Here is an 18,969-nt window from a genome sequence, read left to right as displayed (position 1 = left end):
GGGGTATTCCACTTGTTGGATCGTCTGGGTTGTTTAAAATCTTTTAAAAGTAGGAAGTGTCTAAACTGAATTTTCTGTTTGGTCACGAAAAGATGCAGGTTAATTTAGGTTTAGATCAATAAGGTTCATTTTCAACATAGAATTAATGAATGAAAATATTTTTATGGACACTGCCAGGTTTCCTCTATGTTAGTCAAGTATGAGATTATCTTTCCTTTCAAAGGTCTTAGGATTTTGGGGGGAAGGAGCAATGGCAGTAACATCTAATGTGGAGCATATGTAATGAAGCCCTGATTTGGGTGCTGTAGGGAGCCCCCACTGTGCTGGAAGAGAGGAGAGCGGAATGATGGGGGCTATTAGGGAAATCTTAGGGGTGGGGCGGAGGGCTTGGGGCTCCAGAAATAGAGACTCATGCTTGGGGAGTGTGGTACACCCATGGTGGAGTCACGGGAACGCAGAGCACGTGCGTGGTCGCACGTGGCTGTGATGAGGGCTTTGCCTCTCACCCGAAACTTTAACACATTTGCTTCCTGACTCAACACTGACTAAGCATTTGTTACCCTTAGCAGTTTCTTAGGCTCCTTTTGTCTCAAAACTGACCTCTCTTTTACTGGTGAAGTCTTCGCTTTGTGTAGTGTCTTAGAGCAGCCTGTCAGAACCGTGACCCTTTTTTCCTCCTGGACATTCTAACGTGGTAAGAGGAAAGATTGCTGAACATTCTAGCACTTGTTTTTTATTGAGTGAAGTACAGAAACTTCAAACCAAATATTAACCTAAAAACTCACCTTGAAAGTTAGTGATGTATTAAATGTTCACCTCTCTGAAAACAAAATTGCAGAGGAAAGGTCATTATAGGTGAGTTGAAGGGCAGAGGTGGGTATCAGTGCCCTTTTGATGCGTTGGAATGTTGTCTTTTTAAGAAGTATTCCAAGTAAGTGCACCATTGGCTGGCAGCCTAGGGTTACTTTCTATATGGAGATTTTGGTGGATGGAATTTGTTAAAATGATATTTGACCTGTATTCAACTTCAATTTTGGACAAATTTAATTTTAGGCATAATTGCATTGAAATGTAAACATAATATGTTTATGTTACAGATTTTAGAGAAATGCAGGAATTTGTTTGGTTCATCGAGTAGTGCAGGAAAAGAAAGCTGGTGAATTTGTGGTGTCAGTTATACAAACGGGCGTAAATCTTCAGCCACATTCAGTGGCTTAAGAACGGAGTCCTCCTCGCCAGTACTTAAGACAGAGTCATATGATGTTTATTGTCTTCATCCTCAGTTTAAAACTTTGTTTAATTTTAAATGTAATAAAGTGTCCGAATCGTAGGGAATTTTAAAATACAGAAGAGCCTTAAGGAAGAAGAAATGACTTACGTTAGTAATCCCATGCTCAGTTTTGGGGGGAATTTTCTTTTCCTCTGTTCCTCCCTTCTCCCCTTTCTTCTTTTCTTTAGTTTTTAACTTAAAGACACAACCAGATCTTCCTGTAAATAAAAATGTTTTTTTTCACTGAAGCCCGTAACATCAGCATTTTTGTTTATTACAGACTGTCATCACTGTAATAGCCCAGTCGAAGTGCACCCTGTAAAGTGAGCGGTCTGTGGTTTACCAGAGCACTCCCTCATTTGTCCTTGGACATTGCATTTTTCGGGAAGGTGGGAGGGGCCCTTTTTGCTCTTATAAGTGATAATGCCGAGGAAGCATATCTGAATGTAGCTTGTGTAATGTAGGCTAGATAAAATATGCAAGGATTTCTAATTAATAATGATAGTTATGACAACAGTGAAAATAGAAATATTCCTGTTGTGCTGTGTATTTACCTAAGACTAAAAATTACAGTGTTTAAATTCTTGAAATTATTGTCCTTTTTTCTCTTTGGTCTCTCAGTCTTTGATTTGACTGTAGTCTTTTCATAATCTGTATTCACCAAATAATGGTTGGTAAATCCTTGAAATCTTTATTTCATGTATCATGGGTATTTTGGTTATTTCCTATCTTTTTGTTTTCTCTTTTCTTGCATTTTATATTTTGCAAGCTTGTCTACTGGATGGTAATGGTGAGGATGATTACTTGCCCAAGCATGTGAACCATTTCATTGCCTCAAAAACAGTTAACTAATGTTTTCAGTGAAGTTTGGGGAGCCAGACAGAAGGAGCACATAGTATTTTTTGGTTTTTGCTTTTAAAGAGATCGGGCAGAAAGCTGTTTAATTTTATTTTACATTATATACCATGCTTTGTGATTTAAATTGATTTTCATTTTATTGTAAATTCATAGTGACTAGTAGTTTGGAGTTAGTGGTTTTTCAAGTTCATCTGGTTAAAAATACTGTATAAAATTTTGTATAGTTCTTCAACTTTGAGAATGCTTTTTTTATATTGAATCTTAATATTAATAAAACATTTTAGGTTCTTTAAAGGAGTTCCTTAAAGTCTTAAGAGTTCTATGAAAACAATGATTATAGATAGAGATGGGAGTGTGGCTTCTTTCAGTTCATTCACTCAGTCGTGTCCGACTCTTTGTGAACCCATGGAGTGCAGCATGCCAGGCCTCCTTGTCCATCACCAACTCCTGGAGCTTGCTCAAACTCATGTCTGTTGAGTCGGTGATGCCATCCAACTGTAGCATCCTGTTGTCCCCTTTTTCTCCTGCCTTCAATCTTTCCCAGCGTCAGGGTCTTTTCCAGTGAGTCAACTCTTCTTATGAGGTGGCCAAAGTATTGGAGCTTCAGCCTCAGCATCAGTCCTTCCAATGAATATTCAGGGCTGATTTCCTTTAGGATTGACTGGTTGGATCTCCTTGCAGTCCAAGGGACTCTCAAGAGTCTTCTCCAACACCACAGTTCAGAAGCATCAATTCTTTGGCACTCAGCGTTCTTTATAGTCCAACTCGCACATCCATACATGACTACTGGAAAAACCACAGCCTTGACTAGATGGACCTTTGTTGGCAAAGTAACGTCTCTGCTTTTTAACATGCTGTCTAGGTTAGTCATAGCTTTTCTTCCGAGGAGCAAGCGTCTTTTAATTTCATGTCTGCAGTCACCATCTGCAGTGATTTTGGAGCCAAAAAATAAGGTCTGTCACCTGTTTCCACTGTTTGCCCATCTGTTTGCCCTGAAGTGATGGGACCGGATGCCATCATCTTTGTTTTTCGAATGTTGAGTTTTAAGTCAGTTTTTCCCTCTCCTCTTTGACTTTCATCAAGAGGCTCTTTAGTTCCTCATCACTTTCTGCCATAAAGGTGGTGTCATCTGCATTTCTGGGTAAGCACTTTTTCTCTATCAAGGTTAATATGCATTCAATTACTTAATCCTCATACTAGTCAAGTGTTCTATTTTATAGGAGGGAAACAAACTTAGAGGTGGTGGAGTTGGATGGGCCTTGGTCTTCCTGATACAGATGGTCATCTGCTAGCATTCAGATGATTTTAATAAAATATTCTTAGAAAACACTGCCTTCTACATCCCCAGAGGCCTTACCAAGTGTCCTGCCTTATCAGAGGGCCTCCGTGAGGAGGGAGTGACTGTATGCCCCAAAGTATTAAGAGGGGAGCTCATCGCCTTTACTTATGAATTAGCTTAAAACAGCTGACTCTCTTTCTCCTTTAACTTTAATTTCGAAAAGGGAGGTTGGTGGGAGTTGTTTGTAAACACTTTGGATCCTCCCTGTGTGCAGATTCCTTTTTAGGGATAAGAGGAGGTGTTTGCCAACTTTTCATTTTGAAAACCGTTCTCTCCAGTGCCATTAGGCAGCATAGTTTAGGATTTCTTTACGGTTTTAAATGTTAAGAAAGGGGTTTTGTTATTTATCATGTATACCGCTTGAGAGTTGAACTTTTTTTTTTTTTAAGCTGATGCTGGGAAAATATAATTAAAAATGACCTCCTCTCAACCAGAAAATCTCTCCAAAAACGTAGAAGGGGAGGAAACAATTTTATTGAGTAAGCGTTAAACCAGAATGTGATGTGTATCTAGGCTATCCACTAAAGAGATCGCAAAGATAGAAGTCTTAATCTTTCGTATGCTAAGTGGTTACAACACTTTATGTTCGTGTTTTCAAGATAAAATTTCCAATTCTCTCGTATCTTTACGACTGGAGGTAGGTTTTGCAATTTGGAGTCGGTTGACAAATTAGGCCATCCTGGGAAACTGGGAGATTGGGCATATCTTTCTTGGTGATTACATATCTTAAGGAAACATTCCTGGGAAGTGAGACTGGCTAGAGGCTTACTTAGCTTTTAGAAAGATTCAAGTACAGCCGACACGGACTGAAAAGAGTTCTGAAAAAGAAGGAAGGGGGAGGGATGCCTTCCCCTTTGTTTTCAAATGGGAGAATTAAGCCACTTATTTTTAATCTGTGCTTATATGAGCAACCTGTATTCTAAACCTGTTATTTTATATCCATAGCCAGGGATGCTTTTAGCATTTAGGCTTGGTTGGAGTTAAAATTAATGTCTTGGATCTCCATAGCATAGTTGTCAGTAGGGACTAAAAGCTCGTCAAGACATTTTTAGTTTTATATGTTAGCTTCCAGAAGCACTTTCAACAGTGTCTTAATGTCACAGTATCGATACTGTGTGTGTGTTTTCTTTTGTTCACTCTGGGACTTCATGGTGGTTGCGCGTTTTGGACTTCATGGGTGTAGAGATGAAATCGGGACACTGATATTCGTAAAGTTAGTAGTATCAGACTCTGATACATAATAAAATGAACGAGTTGGAGGTTTTCTGTTACCAGTTTTGAAAATACGCAGCAGGAAGCTCTAGATGCCTTTGATTTAAGACTAGGAGGGTTTAGCCATTGTTACAGCCTTTGTCTGAAAGGATACAGCCATATACGGGATTTAGATGCTAATTAGATTAAATTTGTTGGTTTATACTGGAACTTGACTGAGCCTGTGGTCTGTGGTGTGTCTTTTGCAGAGTTATCTTAAAGAGCCCTATCAAACACTTTTTTTTTTTTTTGGTAATTTAAATCATGATCATCAATTAAAATTAGAAAACTTGACCTATTAGCTGTGTAGTATGAAAATAAAATAAATTATCACTGTGCTTGGCATGTTAACTTTCTAATGTCTCTTTATACAGAATTGTTTAGGGAAGTAATTTGGATAACTCAACAGTAATTTTGTAATAGTGTAGTTGCAATGAATTTTCAAGGGTTATCAGCTTATTATTTTGGTGTTTCTAGAATAGAGGTGAATATTACTTGAAAAGATGTCTAGTGCGACATATCAGGCCAAGTTGTTGTATTGAATTTGCGTAATATTAGGTGGCAGTGTAGAATGGAATTAAAAGTCAAAGCATGAGGTAGTTTTAGAAAACATAAACCAACTCCTTAGAAGAGGGGTTGTAAGTTCATGAAAGCACGATATTGACTTAGTGTAGTCTTTAAGTGTTTTTAAAATCAAGATTTTACTGGGGGAAAATGTAATTTACTTCCAGAAATTCTCCCTTATATATCTGATTGGATTGTGCTAACAGCTTTTAAAATTTTTCAATTGTAATAGAACATCATAAATACTAATTTTAAAGGGCAACTCTTTCATACATATACTGTGTTCTTGACTCCCAATAAATAAATACAAGAAATGTTTTTATCAGAGATCTTACTCAGATAAGTAAATTATGAAAATCTTGTCAAGTAGGAAATTTCTTAAAGTTGTTTTTTAAAAATGAGTTGTATGTTCTAAAATACTCTCTCTGATTGCTTTTAGGTTACCTAGGGTATGAATTAATACAGACTTGGAAACTGAAAGAACTTAGAATCAGCATTTTGAGGTAAATATGTAAATACTAAAGTAGTGTTAAGGTTCCCCCATTCTGCTTTGTTAACTTATTAGCAAAACCAATTTATGTATGAAATGAGAAAGTTTAACCTCTACGTGAATGTCCTTTAAACTGCTATAGACTAGACCAGATGCAAATAAGTGAGAAGAGACCGCTGCCAATTCATTTTTTCCTGAGCCTGTGGTAATAGAGGCGTTGAAGTTAAGGAGCATAAATTAAATCTGGTACCAGATCTAGGAAAATCAACATTTGTTAATTGAATTAAGCTTTTCACATCATTGCTTTATGCTTCTTATTTGATATCTAGTCTCTTAGGATTATTTGGGACCACCCTTAACTTTAAATTTCTCCACAGTATTAACATTCTTGAACTGTCTTCCTGAATTCTTTTATTCATACATGAATTTAGTGAAACTTTATAGTTAGATTAATTGCTCTTTAAGATCATGTTTTAAATTTTCTTTGAGAAATTTGAATTGCTGATAAGACTTCATACATGTGGTGAAGACTTACTTAGCACCAGCTGATTTGGATTACTGGGACAAGTACCTCTTCTGGTGGCCTTCTGTACTTCTCTTGTGTATACGGATTTAGGAAATAACACATCTGGGCTGCAGTCCATGGGGTTGCAGAGAGTCAGACATGACTGAACAGCTGTGTGCACACGCGCACACACACACATTTATTTATTTATTCCATTTTCCTAGTCATTCTCTTTAGAATTTTATGTACTTGGATTTCGTTGTATTCATTTTAAGATCTTTCCTCGAACTTTGCTATAACCCCACCTCCTCCCTGCCCCTGATCTCTGGAAATTAGGCATGCTGTTGTTACAGCTCATTGTCTTGTTCTTTGTTTTAGAATAAGACTTAGTATCCTAAAATAACCCAGATGTCTTTTGTTTAAAGTTTAATACAAAATAATGGCCTTTTATTCAACTTTTCATATCAATGGGACTTTCTTGTAGATGTGTTTATATTCAGTTTAAGCGCAAGAATCTTAAACTTGGCTATTTTTGCCTTTATTTTTAGAGCAGAAGCTTGGGTATGCTGTGATTTTCCAATAAACTGCTATCACAATGTCAAAATGCAGTTCAGACAACAGCAACACAGAGATCTCAAACATTAAGACGGTAAATCTGGGCTTTATCCTATGTGGAAAAAGGAAGAGAGTTTGTTCATGTGTCTTACTAAGTTGTTTCTAAACGAATCATCCAAAACTATGAAAGTGTTACCACTTTGATGAGTGTTAATTGTTAAAATCTGTGATCGGAAAATAGTCACGTAGATTATCCTGTTGGCTCTGCTGAGACAGTTAACTATAGGCAGTTAATCTATGAAACTCTAGAACTTTTACTTACCAGTAGGGATTCAGAGCTTTTCATTAAGGCCAAGTTAAGAGAGGGAAAATAAAAATCTATTTAAACATGCCAAAGAAAGTAAAAATTGGCAAAATTATAGGCTTTTTGAGTTTTCACATTATTGGATTACTTGTTGAGTTTTCAGTGTTGGGTTTGCTTTTCCCAAATAGATAGTATATTACTGGGGCCAGTCATTGTGCGAAGTGAATGAAAATTAGTTTAAATATTGTGACCTAATGGGAATGTAATGGGAGGGTTCAATTCCTGTTCTCCATTTCCTTGCAGATTTTCTCTCCTGTATCTGCCCTTCAGGGTGAGTAGGAGTCGGGTGGGTGTGCATTTCCAAACCAAGTACTGTAGAAGTCTCTTTTAAGCTGTCTGTGCTTCTGTTGTGTATGCTATTGTGTGGACATTCATGAATCTCTGATTGAGTTCATCACGTTTTTATTTAGATGTGTATATATGACACACGTACGGAAATTTAAGAGCTGCAGAGAATGAGACACACGTCCTGTTGTCATGGAACGTGTGTGCCAGTCAAGAATGAGCCGCGTCCGTATGTGTCTCTTAGAATATGTGCAATGTGACATACCTGATGAAGGGGAAAGAGACGCCGTGTGAAGGCGTCTGCCATGCACCTAGGCGCTGTCTTCACCCTCAGCCTGTATTGTTTGTTTGTTATGTCTGGGGTGTGATTTGGTTTGGTAGGTGATAGAAGTGTGTGTGAGATGTACAGCTCCTATACTCAAGGAGATGCTGGTCTCATGGGTCATATTGAACTATTTACTTTTTAAAACTCTTGATTTGGAAGAACTTTCAGACTTACAGAAAAGAATAAGACTAGGACAAAGACTGCGTGCTTTGCCTGTTTTGCTCCATTCGCTTTGTCAGTCACACCCGCTCTCTATTTCTATGTGTAGTCTCTGGTTCTGAGCCATTTGAGAATAAGTTGCCTGCATTATGGCCCTTTCAGTCCTGAATGCGCCTCTGTGGATTTGCCAAGAATAAGGGTGCTCCCTCCGCACTCATGGCGCGGTGCCCAGCTCCGTGAGCGTGACAGTGCGTTGTCTGCGGCCTTATCGCTGGACTCTATAATGGCCCTGATAGCCTTGGTTCTGTAACAGGAGAGGATCTAGTCTGAGGTCAGTTACTGCGTGTAGTTGTCATGTTTCCGCAGTCTTCTTTAATTGGGAACATTTTTAGTTTTTCTTTGTATTTTATGATACTGATAATTTTGAAGAATATCAAGTGCCCTTAAAAAAATAGAGCATCATTGTATTTTTTAGACTATTCTAAGCCTATTCTAAAAATAGATTTTATTTTTTAGACTGAAGCGTGTCCGACTCTGTGTGACCCCATAGACGGCAGCCCACCAGGTTCCCCCATCCCTGAGATTCTTTAGGCAAGAATACTGGAATGGGTTGCTTTTTCCTTCTCCAGTGCATGAAAGTGAAAAGTCAAAGTGAAGCCTCTCAGTTGTGTCCGACTCTCAGCGACCCCGTGGACTGCAGCCTACCAGGCTCCTCCATCCATGGGATTTTCCAGGCAAGAGTACTGGAGTGGGGTGCCAATGCCTTTTCCAACTTTTATATAGTCTATAATAAATTTTTAAGTATTTATAAATAGATTTTTTAACACTGTTCTAAAAATAGAACATTCATTTATGTTTTAGACTTTTCTGGCTCTATCATTACTACTAATGTTGTCTACATCAGAAGAAATGGTGACAGTGGTAAGAAGGAGGGTTCCTGGAGGTGGAGGAGGTGTGTTTGAGGATTTACACAGCTGCCCTCTTTTCTCCTTTGAGAATTTCCATCCACCAGCAGGATTTGGGCTTTTTTCCTGATCCCTCCACCATTTATTTGTTTGGTCTTGGATTAACATTTGGGCTGGGTGGGAAGTGAAGCATCAGGCTTAAATAATCATACCAGTGAGTGGCCTGGAGTAGTGAAGAAGTACAGTTGTCCCTCCGTGCCCATGGTGAGTGGTTCCAGGACCCTCTGATGCCCAAATCCCCGGGTGCTCATGTCCCTTGCATAGTACAGTTGACCCTCTGCATCCGTGGATTCATCCAACCAAGGATAGATTGACCTGTGGAAGTGGAACCTGCGCATAAGGAGCACCGTGTGGAGATACCTCAAGAATGGGTAGCCATGTGGGAAGTGCCTGCAGGTCTCAGCCTTGGGCCTTCAGCATGACCTGCTGGGTCTCAGGCTGTTAGGTAAAATAGCCTTCCACTTCAGGTTCTCTGCCCCCAGCTTGAGTAGGAAGCTTGACTGATCAACCCGAGACTGTTTATCCTGTGGGCCTGCAGAGTTGAGAGAAGTGAGTGCTGAGTATAGAAGAGGTAGCAGGAAAGGCTGTTGGGACTTCGGTTCAGTAGAGAATGAGCACATTATTTCTTGTGGAAAATGTAGTTCTGTTTGACCCCGGCAAAAGAAGGACTTGATGGTTTTTCATCGTGTACTCTGGAACACTCTGCTTGCCTTCTTCCTCTGAGAAGGATACTGAGAATGGTTGTGCTCTCTGGTCCACGAACACACCGCCTTGCTGAAGCCTGAGGCCCTGTGGCCATTTATTGGAGGTGCTACTTGTATTAACTGGATGTTAAATTCTTGTCAGCTGAATTAAGCTCTGAAATCAAAATTTTGGTGTTAAGCCCATGCATACAAGAGACTGTACTCTCGAGGCTTCTTGGTGGATTAGACACAACAGTTAAGTCACTGTGTTGTACCATGGTTATAAATTTAACAGGTCAAGAGATTCAAAGTTTTTGTTCTCAAGGAACAAAGAGTGGGGATTCTTTCTTTCCAGTTTCATAGAGTAATAACAGTGAACACTGCAGACAGTACAAGGGGAAATTCCCTTCTACGGGCAAGTCAGTCCTGCGCCGGTGGGCTTTCTCATAGAGATTTGAACCCTAACCCTTTATCTGCAGCTTAGGAGTTTTAAAAAGCCTGAATTTCTGTTTTATCCTTTTACATAATCAAATTTATCTTTGGGGAAGAATATGTGAAATATAGAAGAGTGCTTAGACTCCATGAAGTAGCTCTTATTTCACAAAATGGTGTTGCCTTGTTTTAATTTATCTAGGATATGCATAATTTTAAAGATACTTAGGTAAATAGTCAGCTGTGCAATTGTGATAAGGTGTCAATTAAGAAAAATGACCTTCTTCTATATTTATGGTCCTTTGATAAAATGACCAAATGTTGGTGGCATTTGACTCCTTCCTGTGTGTACACGGTATGAAATGCCTTTCATACAGTTTTCTCATTATTTTATCAATAATAGCATCATAGAATTTACAGATGTTTGAAATATATTTACATATATATTTACATGTTTTGTATATAAACACATTTATTTTAAAGAGCATCATAGTATACAAATTTTCTTTTAAAGGTATTTTATGGACATGGTTCTATGTCAGTAAATATAGATCTGTATTATCTTAATGGATTTAAAGTTTTCCACTTTAAGACTAGACCATAATTTACTTAGATAATTGTTTATTAATTCATTTTAAGGTTATTTCTTGTTCTTAAGTAATAATGTGACAGTAAATATTCATGTGTTTACATCTTTGTGCATCTCCCTAACCCTTTCAGGCAGGTTTCTGGGTATAGAATTGCTGGGTTGGCGAGTGTAGAATGCTTGACTTTTAAAACAGATCCTCTTAGATCAAGAAAAAGCTAAAACAATTACAGGAAGAATTTGAAAAGGCCCATAGGAATGATATTCTGATGTTTCTCTTGTTTCTGTGCTTTCTTTTGTTTTTAACCCTGCATGGTTGTGTAATGGTATTCTTTTTCCCTTTTGTAGTAAGCTGTGCTAGAACAAAAATGCAATGAAAGAGACACTGGATGAATGAAAAGCCCTGCTTTGCAACCCCTCAGCATGGCAGGCCTGCAGCTCATGACCCCTGCTTCCTCACCAATGGGTCCTTTCTTTGGACTGCCATGGCAACAAGAAGCAATTCATGATAACATTTATACGCCAAGAAAATATCAGGTACTAATGAGAACACTAATACTGGAGCATTTTCACTAAAATGGAATAAATTTGCATATAGTTGACACAACTTCTATAAAACTCCTTTACCTTTTTAAGCTTTCCTCTTCTGATTAATTTTCTCATTCCAAATACTTTTGTTCTTAATAGTCATTTTCTTTCCTAACATCTGCTGGGTAATTGATTTGATAGTTTTATTGATGAAATTTCTTATCTTTTTTACCCTGTGAAAACCTCACTGTTCCTGAGTATCTATTTGGGTGTGTCTGTCCTCATGATCTGGGTAGGAATCGAGATTGGTTTGAACAAACATAGACTGTCAGAACTATGGTTATAGTCTTTTTTTTTTTTTTTTTTAAAGAAACAGTATATTTTATTACAGTTGGTCTGAAGTGGTAAATAAGAGTAGATCAGTATAATAAGCAGTAGTAAAATCATTAATTTTCTTCTTTACTTTGACTTTGCAAATGAATTTTAAATAACCACTTATTTTCCATTAAGTTATAGTGTTTCAGTTGTTCATATCATTCTAGAAAAGTTTCTGTTCCTGTGAAAATGATTTTTAAAGAAATTGTAAATGCCATTTCTGCATATTTATATAGCACGGCTATGTGTAACTGGCATTTTAATGCCTCTGATTATTATTATTAAATAAACATGTAGAAGGTAAGCTTTTTGAAAGGGCAAATTTATTGGAGGAAGATTTTAGCAAATAGTGGAATTTTCTGAATTGAAACAAAATCCAGTTTTTAAAATTCTGTACTTAGATAAGAAGTGTGTAATCTTTTTTCCCCACTGTATTTCTAGGTTGAACTGCTTGAAGCAGCTCTGGATCATAATACCATAGTCTGTTTAAACACTGGCTCAGGGAAGACGTTTATTGCAGTACTACTCACTAAAGAGCTGTCTTATCAGATCAGGGGAGACTTCAACAGAAATGGCAAAAGGACGGTGTTCTTGGTCAACTCTGGTAATAAAGCACTATTTTATCAAATTGTATGGAGGAAATTGGATGAGATCTTATGGTTAAGCAGATTTGCTCTTGGGGTATAAAGTTAAAGTCTTGAAAGTATAGAGAGGTTGATGAATAATGTGCTTGTTGAAGCAGAATATCATTCTGTCTTACTTGTTAACTTTAAATAGTATTTCTCTTAAGTGATAGTCATCCTATTTCATAGATGTTAAACGTTAGCTTTCTTCTTAAATGGAACTGCATTTAATTCTGGCTCTGCATTTCTTTTGAAGGATTCCTTTTGGAATATAATCTGATCTCAGTAGTTAGTTATTTAGTTTTTAATGTTTTAGTTTCACAAAATGTATCATAAGGAGCTTGATTGTAGGTAACTTTGTGATTTATGATTTTGCTATGCCAGTTGTAGAAAGAAAGAGGCTTTTGAAAGTTAGATATTCAGTAAGAGTTTAAACTATAGGTTTTTATGTGTTTGGGGTTATGTATTAAAATAAAAAGTATAAAATGTGAATATAAACAGCTCAAGTACTAACATAACCATGTCACTCCTCTCCTTTTTTTCTTTTCTTTTTAGATTGTTTCAGCATGTGATGTTCTCATGTGCTTTAAATGCATATCAGTCTGTGTTATTTCTTGGTGATATAATCTGATTTTATTGAAGAAAGCAGGAGGGGTGGATAGTAGTTGCCTTTCTAGCCTAGAAATTGTGTTCTTAGATTGGGGAAAGGCACCTTAAAGAAGGAAAGTGATCTAAGACTTTGTAAAGTGAGTGACAGAGAGGCAGGGTGGTGAGTATAAGAAGCATATTTTGGAGATAACTGTGAAAGTATGATTTTAAGTTGGCTATGTAAAAAATTGGTGGTTAGATATAATATATAATAATAAGGATTTCCCTTAGCTGTTTAATCAGTTGTTGTCCAGAGAGCCATGTAGGGAAGAGTTCTTGCATTTACGTGGAATATTGTATTTGTAATCAGCAAACCAGGTTGCCCAACAAGTGTCAGCTGTCAGAACTCACTCAGATCTCAAGGTCGGGGAATACTCAAACCTAGAAGTAAGTGCATCTTGGACAAAAGAGAAATGGAACCAAGAGTTTACTAAACATCAGGTAAGACTCATAAATGAAGAAATTTCACTTAATAAATCTGTACAAGTCCTTGATTTGTAAGATGACCTGTAGCCCTCGTTACGTGAATTAGGTTTGAAGACTCTACTTTCCTGTACTTAGTCAGCCTAGAAACTAGTCCTCATGCATTTTCTTACTATAATCTCATCCTAAATCCAAATAAGCTAGTCCTTTGTGTTGCTGTTACTGAATAGAAAAGAAACAACTTTACAGTATGATTTTTTGTTTGAAAATGAAAATTCCCATGATCTATTTCCATCTTGCAGATAACTTGCTTTCAGAAAGTTTACTCTTGAGTTAAATGCCTTGACATTTCTTGGTTGAGATCTTAGTATTTTTGATGGAGACTTCCTGTAACTTGGCTTCCCTTGTGGCTCAGCTGGTAAAGAATCTGCCTGCAATGAGGGAGACCTGGGTTTGATCCCTCGGTTGGGAAGATCTCGTGGAGAAGGAAAAGGTTACCCACTCCAGTGTTCTGGCCCGGAGAATGCCGTGGACTGTGTATAGTCCATGGGGTCGCAAAGAGTCAGACACGACTGAGTGACTGTCACTTCCTGTAACCTAGACGTTTCCATGTCACCAGCTTGTGTTGAGGGCCTTTCACGTGTTGGTGAATCTGAAATGGTTAAGAGATGATGTTTCCTAACTGACCTCAAGCAGTCCCTGGTCTGCTAGTATGTCTTACATATTGGGTTCAGTCAGTTCAGTTCAGTCGCTCAGTCGTGTCTGACTCTTTGCGACCCCGTGAGTCGCAGCATGCCAGGCTTCCCTGTCCATCACCAACTCCCGGAGTTCACTCAGGCTCACGTCCATCGAGTCAGTGATGCCATCCAGCCATCTCATCCTCTGTCATCCCCTTCTCCTCCTGCCCCCAATCCCTCCCAGCATCAGAGTCTTTTCCAATGAATCAGCTCTTCACATGAGGTGGCCAAAGTACTGGAGTTTCAGCTTTAGCATCATTCCTTCCAAAGAAATCCCAGGGCTGATCTCCTTCAGAATGGACTGGTTGGATCTCCTTGCAGTCCAAGGGACTCTCGAGAGTCTTCTCCAACACCGCAGTTCAAAAGCATCAATTCTTTGGTGCTCAGCTTTCTTCACAGTCCAACTCTCACATCCATACATGACCACTGGAAAAACCATAGCCTTGACTAGATGGACCTTTGTTGGCAAAACAATGTCTCTGCTTTTCAATATGCTGTCTAGGTTGGTCATAACTTTTCTTCCAAGGAGTAAGCGTCTTTTAGTTAAGCTCTCTTAATAACTCATTTAAAATCCACAGAATGATAAGCCATTAAAAAAACTAAGGAGTCCATGTCTTCTTCCAGAAAACCTTGTCAATTTGACAGGAAAAAACTGTGTGAATTGTTTTGTGATCTGATAAAACTGACAGGTCTCATCAATCAAATTATGAGGAAGCTGAAAACCTGAAGTGGATTGAGTAGATTTATCATAAAAACTTGGTCTCCATTATCAGTATTTTTTTTCTTGTCTCTTTCCATGTTTTCCTTGTTTTACATCTTGAGTCTCAAGTATGAGCTTCCATACATTGAGAATTTTTGTTGTAATTTTTTTGTTGTTGTGATTTTTAACGATGACTTTCTTAATCCTTACCTAATACAGTAGTTCCCTAATCTGATTTCATAGAAGTATATCCAGACAGGTGAATGGCTTGTTTGTATACTGATAGCAGTTTTATTTTAGGTTCTCGTTATGACTTGCTATGTCGCCTTGAATGTTTTGAAAAATGGTTACTTATCACTGTCAGACATTAACCTTTTGGTGTTTGATGAGTGTCATCTTGCAATCCTAGACCACCCCTACCGAGAAATTATGAAGGTAAGTTTTTAGATTTTATCAGTGTTAATAATGCAGGTCAGATTACTGAGTAAAAGCAGTGTTTTTATATACCAAAAGCAATGTTAGTTACCACTTTTGGGAACTTGGTTTCAGTGTAGGAATGAGTGACTGAATATTAAACTAATGTTCATTTAAATCTGTAATTTATAATATTAGTACATTTATAACTTCTAAATCTATAATAAAATTTAAACAATAAAAATCAGTAAATTATGTGATCTATCATAAGTGAATTGCATAGTTTATCATAGCATATTTAAATGTTCCTTTTTGATAAATTGATCTTTTAAGTAAGCTACAGTAAATTCCGTAAGTGACCATTTTGGTATTTGTTAGGTCTTTTTGACATGTTTAATCAGGATGCTGTCTCTTTGGTTGGGGCCTTGCAAAATGAATTCCTTACTGTCAGTATCTTTTGTTACATTAGCTTTGTGAAAATTGTCCATCATGTCCTCGTATTTTGGGACTAACTGCTTCCATTTTAAATGGGAAATGTGATCCAGAGGAATTGGAAGAAAAGATTCAGAAACTGGAGAAAATTCTTAAGAGTAATGCTGAAACTGCAACTGACTTGGTGGTCTTAGACAGGTAAGCACTTAGGATTAACTAGGCTTCAGTGAAACCTGCTAGGGTGGTTTTAGGCCTTTGGTTCCATACTCCCTTGGAAGACCTAAGAATTCCTTATCAGGACAGTCATCTTCAGATGCAGGAATTGAGCCTTGTTTCCAGAAAGCGTAACAGATGGCAGTGTTTCACCCTTAAGAGGGAATGTTGGATACACGTGGTCCCAGCCTGTCTGCTCATGTTGATGAGGGCTGGGAACTCAGTAGGAGATCTGTGTCCTTTTCTGTCAGTGTGTGCGTTTTTTTGTTCTGACCCAAACATCCCACATGATGGTTTGAAAGAACATTAATTTATTTACATAATTCAGTATTTTACGGTCTGATTGAAAATAATGGGAAGCATCCTCTGATTTTGAAAATGGGTGTGAATTTCTGACCTGTTTCTAGGTTTGTCTCTTTGAGGAGGTTGCTATTTTGAGTTTCATTGAAACATATAACACAGCCTTTGTAATCTAGGTTGGTAGAAGGGAGCCTTTATAAGTTAGGTTTTTAAATTACAATGACTAATTCAGTTCATATTAAATTATCCTTATATCCTTGTTAGGTACAGCCTTTAACAAGGTTAATGATTACCAAGTAGTGGTTTTTGAAACAGTTACACTAGAGAAGACTTATTTCTCAGATTGTGAAGTTAAATCACACATGGGTTTTGAGGACTGGCTCCACTAATGTGTGACTTCAAGTGCGTCATTTATTGTCCCTGAGCCTAAAAAATGGCATTACCAGTGGTTTCAGGGGACTCTTGGGTGATCAGTTACATTGACATGAAAACACCTGTCACTTGGTAGGAATTTGGAAAGAGTTCTCTTTGTTAAATGAGAAGAAAAGGTAACATTTAGATTCATGGAAGTTAGATGTGATATGAAATACAAATCTGATGGCCTTTAAGGCGTTTAGGTAAAAAACTGATAGATATTCTATTGCGTTTGGCATTACTTAGCTCTCAAAATCTCACTTATAAATTCTAGTTGGGAATAATGAACACTATCATTTTAAAACATATCTTTAATATATTTATTTTCCTTAATTATTATATATGCTTTTAGGATTGTATGTGTTGTTGTCATATTATGAAAGGCATGAAAGATCCAAGGAATGATACTGTGGTGATTGATTGAAATGTGGGGGAGTTTTCCTTAAGGGGGCATGTTAAAATATGACTCAACCCTAAAAAGGAACACATTTGAGTCAGTTCTAGTGAGGTGGATGACCCTAGAGCCTGATAATACAGAGTGAAGTAAGTCCGAGAAAAGCAAATACCATATATTAACACATATATATGGAATCTAGAAAAATGATTACTGATGAACCTGTCTGCAGGGCAAGAATAGTGGCTCTGACGGAGAACATGTAGAGAACAGACCGTGTACACGGTGTGGGAAGGGGGGTGGGAGCTGAGCGAGCAGCACTGCAGCACGCACAGTGCCGTGTGCAGAGGAGGCGGCGGCAGTCGCTGTGTCACTCGGAGCTCCGCCCACCGCTCTGTGACAGCCTGGGGCTGGCGGGGAGGCTCAGGAGGGAGGGCTCGTGTGTGTGCTTGTGTCTGATGCCTGTTGCTGTGTGGCGGAGGTCAACACAGTATTGTAAAGCAGTTATCCTCCAGTTAAAAATAAATTAAAAGATTTATTTAAAAACCAAGAAAGTTGACATTTGCATTTGCTAAATGTTTCAAGTAGTTTGGAAATAGATATGTTTAATGATAATACTTCCTCCTTATGATCTCCTCCTGCCTTCCCTATTTCTGGGTCTGAGAAGTAATCATTGTTGAGTTTCTTGTCTATTTTGACAAATTTTCTCATTCTGGGTGATGCCTTAGGGGGCAAAAGGTGAAAGTCTGAACCTAAAAATCAAAATGAAAAACCTGTGGTTAACAATGAAACAACAGAATTCTTTTGACTGTTAGCCTTATGCATTTATTGACACTTAGCCGGCAAATATAGTACAGATAGAAGTGGGTACAACTTGAGGAAGGCTTGTTGTGAGCCTGCGTGTTCTTCCAAGTAGTTACACAGCTGAAAAGAGGGAGTTTCTTTTTTTGGCTTGGATATGTAATGGATGGTAATGCTGTAGTGAATTTATTGTGGTATTGACGACTTCTGTTTCTGATGTTAAAGATATACTTCTCAGCCATGTGAGATTGTGGTAGACTGTGGACCATTTACTGACAGAAGTGGGCTTTATGAAAGACTGCTGATGGAGTTAGAAGAAGCACTTAATTTTATCAATGACTGTAACATATCTGTACATTCAAAAGAAAGAGATTCTACTTTAATTTCTAAACAGGTAAGCCTATGTGAAGTAAGTACAGAGTATAATAAAAGGCTTTGATACATTTTTAATGTTGAAATGAATTTTCTTTTAATGAGGCTGTTTTATATACATTTTCGCTTAAGGCCTTACCTTCTTGTATCTTTGGACATTTTTCATTGAGTGTATCATATTGGGTTGAGTTTAGTGTTACCTGACCGACATTTCTATTAAGTGGAGACCTCCCTGGTTTAAGGAGGTGTCATGATTGTTTGAATATAAGAAGTGAGTCCCAGTTTTTTTTTCTTAGTCAAATGAGTTAGTTCCTGATCAAACCCTGAGCTGAAAGAATTCTTCTGTTGTTTCTTTGTATGTAATTGGACATGAGCCCATCATCTCCGAGTAGGGCAGCTTTGAGAAGCGATTCCTTAGGACAGTGGTCCTCAAAGTGTGGATGCTGCTGGACGAGCAGCATCAGCTTCCCTCTGGAACTTGCTTGGCATGCACGTGAGAGGCCCCACCCTTGACCTGCTGGATCCGAAGCTCTGGGGTGGGAGCCAGCCGTCTGAGATTGGAAGCCCCTCAGTGAATCCTTTTGCCTTTAAAACTTGAGAACCATTGTCCCAGGACAATTTGTCAGTTGTCCCAGCCAGCCGTGAATGTTACTACTGTGTTGGATCGAATCCTTAATTCTCTCTTGCTGATTTTCTCTGGAGCAGCCATGCCCAGACTCTGTTCAGCATCTGTCTTCTCATTAAGTCCACGTTCAACCCAGTGGGTCTTTCATTTGCCTGCAGAACTGGCAGTTACAGCCCCACTGTGGGTTTACATTCCAGTCTGAGCTAGGGTTGTAAGTTGTGGCACTCTGGGGCACAGATACAGTTCAAGGAAAATCATCTTGCTTTTCTTTGATACCTAAAATAAAATGACATACTCTGCTGCATGTGTACACACATTTATATATTCTGCTATGTAGTT

The 18,969-nt window shown here is 38.1% G+C and overlaps 1 protein-coding gene across 10 annotated transcripts in view; it reads left to right on the top strand.

Moving 5' to 3' along the window:
• Window positions 1-18,969, top strand: part of DICER1 (dicer 1, ribonuclease III) — a 75,422-nt gene that overhangs the window by 17,007 nt on the left and 39,446 nt on the right. For 3 of the 10 annotated variants that reach the window (XR_009732170.1, XM_061395228.1, XM_061395236.1), the window contains exons 2-9: window positions 5,722-5,785; window positions 6,826-6,926; window positions 10,980-11,168; window positions 11,976-12,138; window positions 13,116-13,246; window positions 14,966-15,100; window positions 15,549-15,709; window positions 17,859-18,027. Coding sequence is in view for 9 of the 10 variants with exons in the window: in XM_061395228.1 (XP_061251212.1) it covers window positions 11,025-11,168; window positions 11,976-12,138; window positions 13,116-13,246; window positions 14,966-15,100; window positions 15,549-15,709; window positions 17,859-18,027 (903 nt within the window). In the remaining variant the exon portion in view is untranslated. Of the gene's footprint in view, window positions 1-418; window positions 695-5,721; window positions 5,786-6,825; window positions 6,927-7,439; window positions 7,468-8,754; window positions 8,887-10,979; window positions 11,169-11,975; window positions 12,139-13,115; window positions 13,247-14,965; window positions 15,101-15,548; window positions 15,710-17,858; window positions 18,028-18,969 lie in introns of those variants that run through there. The other 7 variants (XM_061395229.1, XM_061395230.1, XM_061395233.1 and 4 more) reach the window with 7 other exon arrangements.

Source organism: Bos javanicus, chromosome 21 (assembly GCF_032452875.1).
Source record: "Bos javanicus breed banteng chromosome 21, ARS-OSU_banteng_1.0, whole genome shotgun sequence".
NCBI classification, from domain to species: domain Eukaryota; kingdom Metazoa; phylum Chordata; class Mammalia; order Artiodactyla; family Bovidae; genus Bos; species Bos javanicus.
This window is presented reverse-complemented; position numbering and strand designations above follow the sequence as displayed.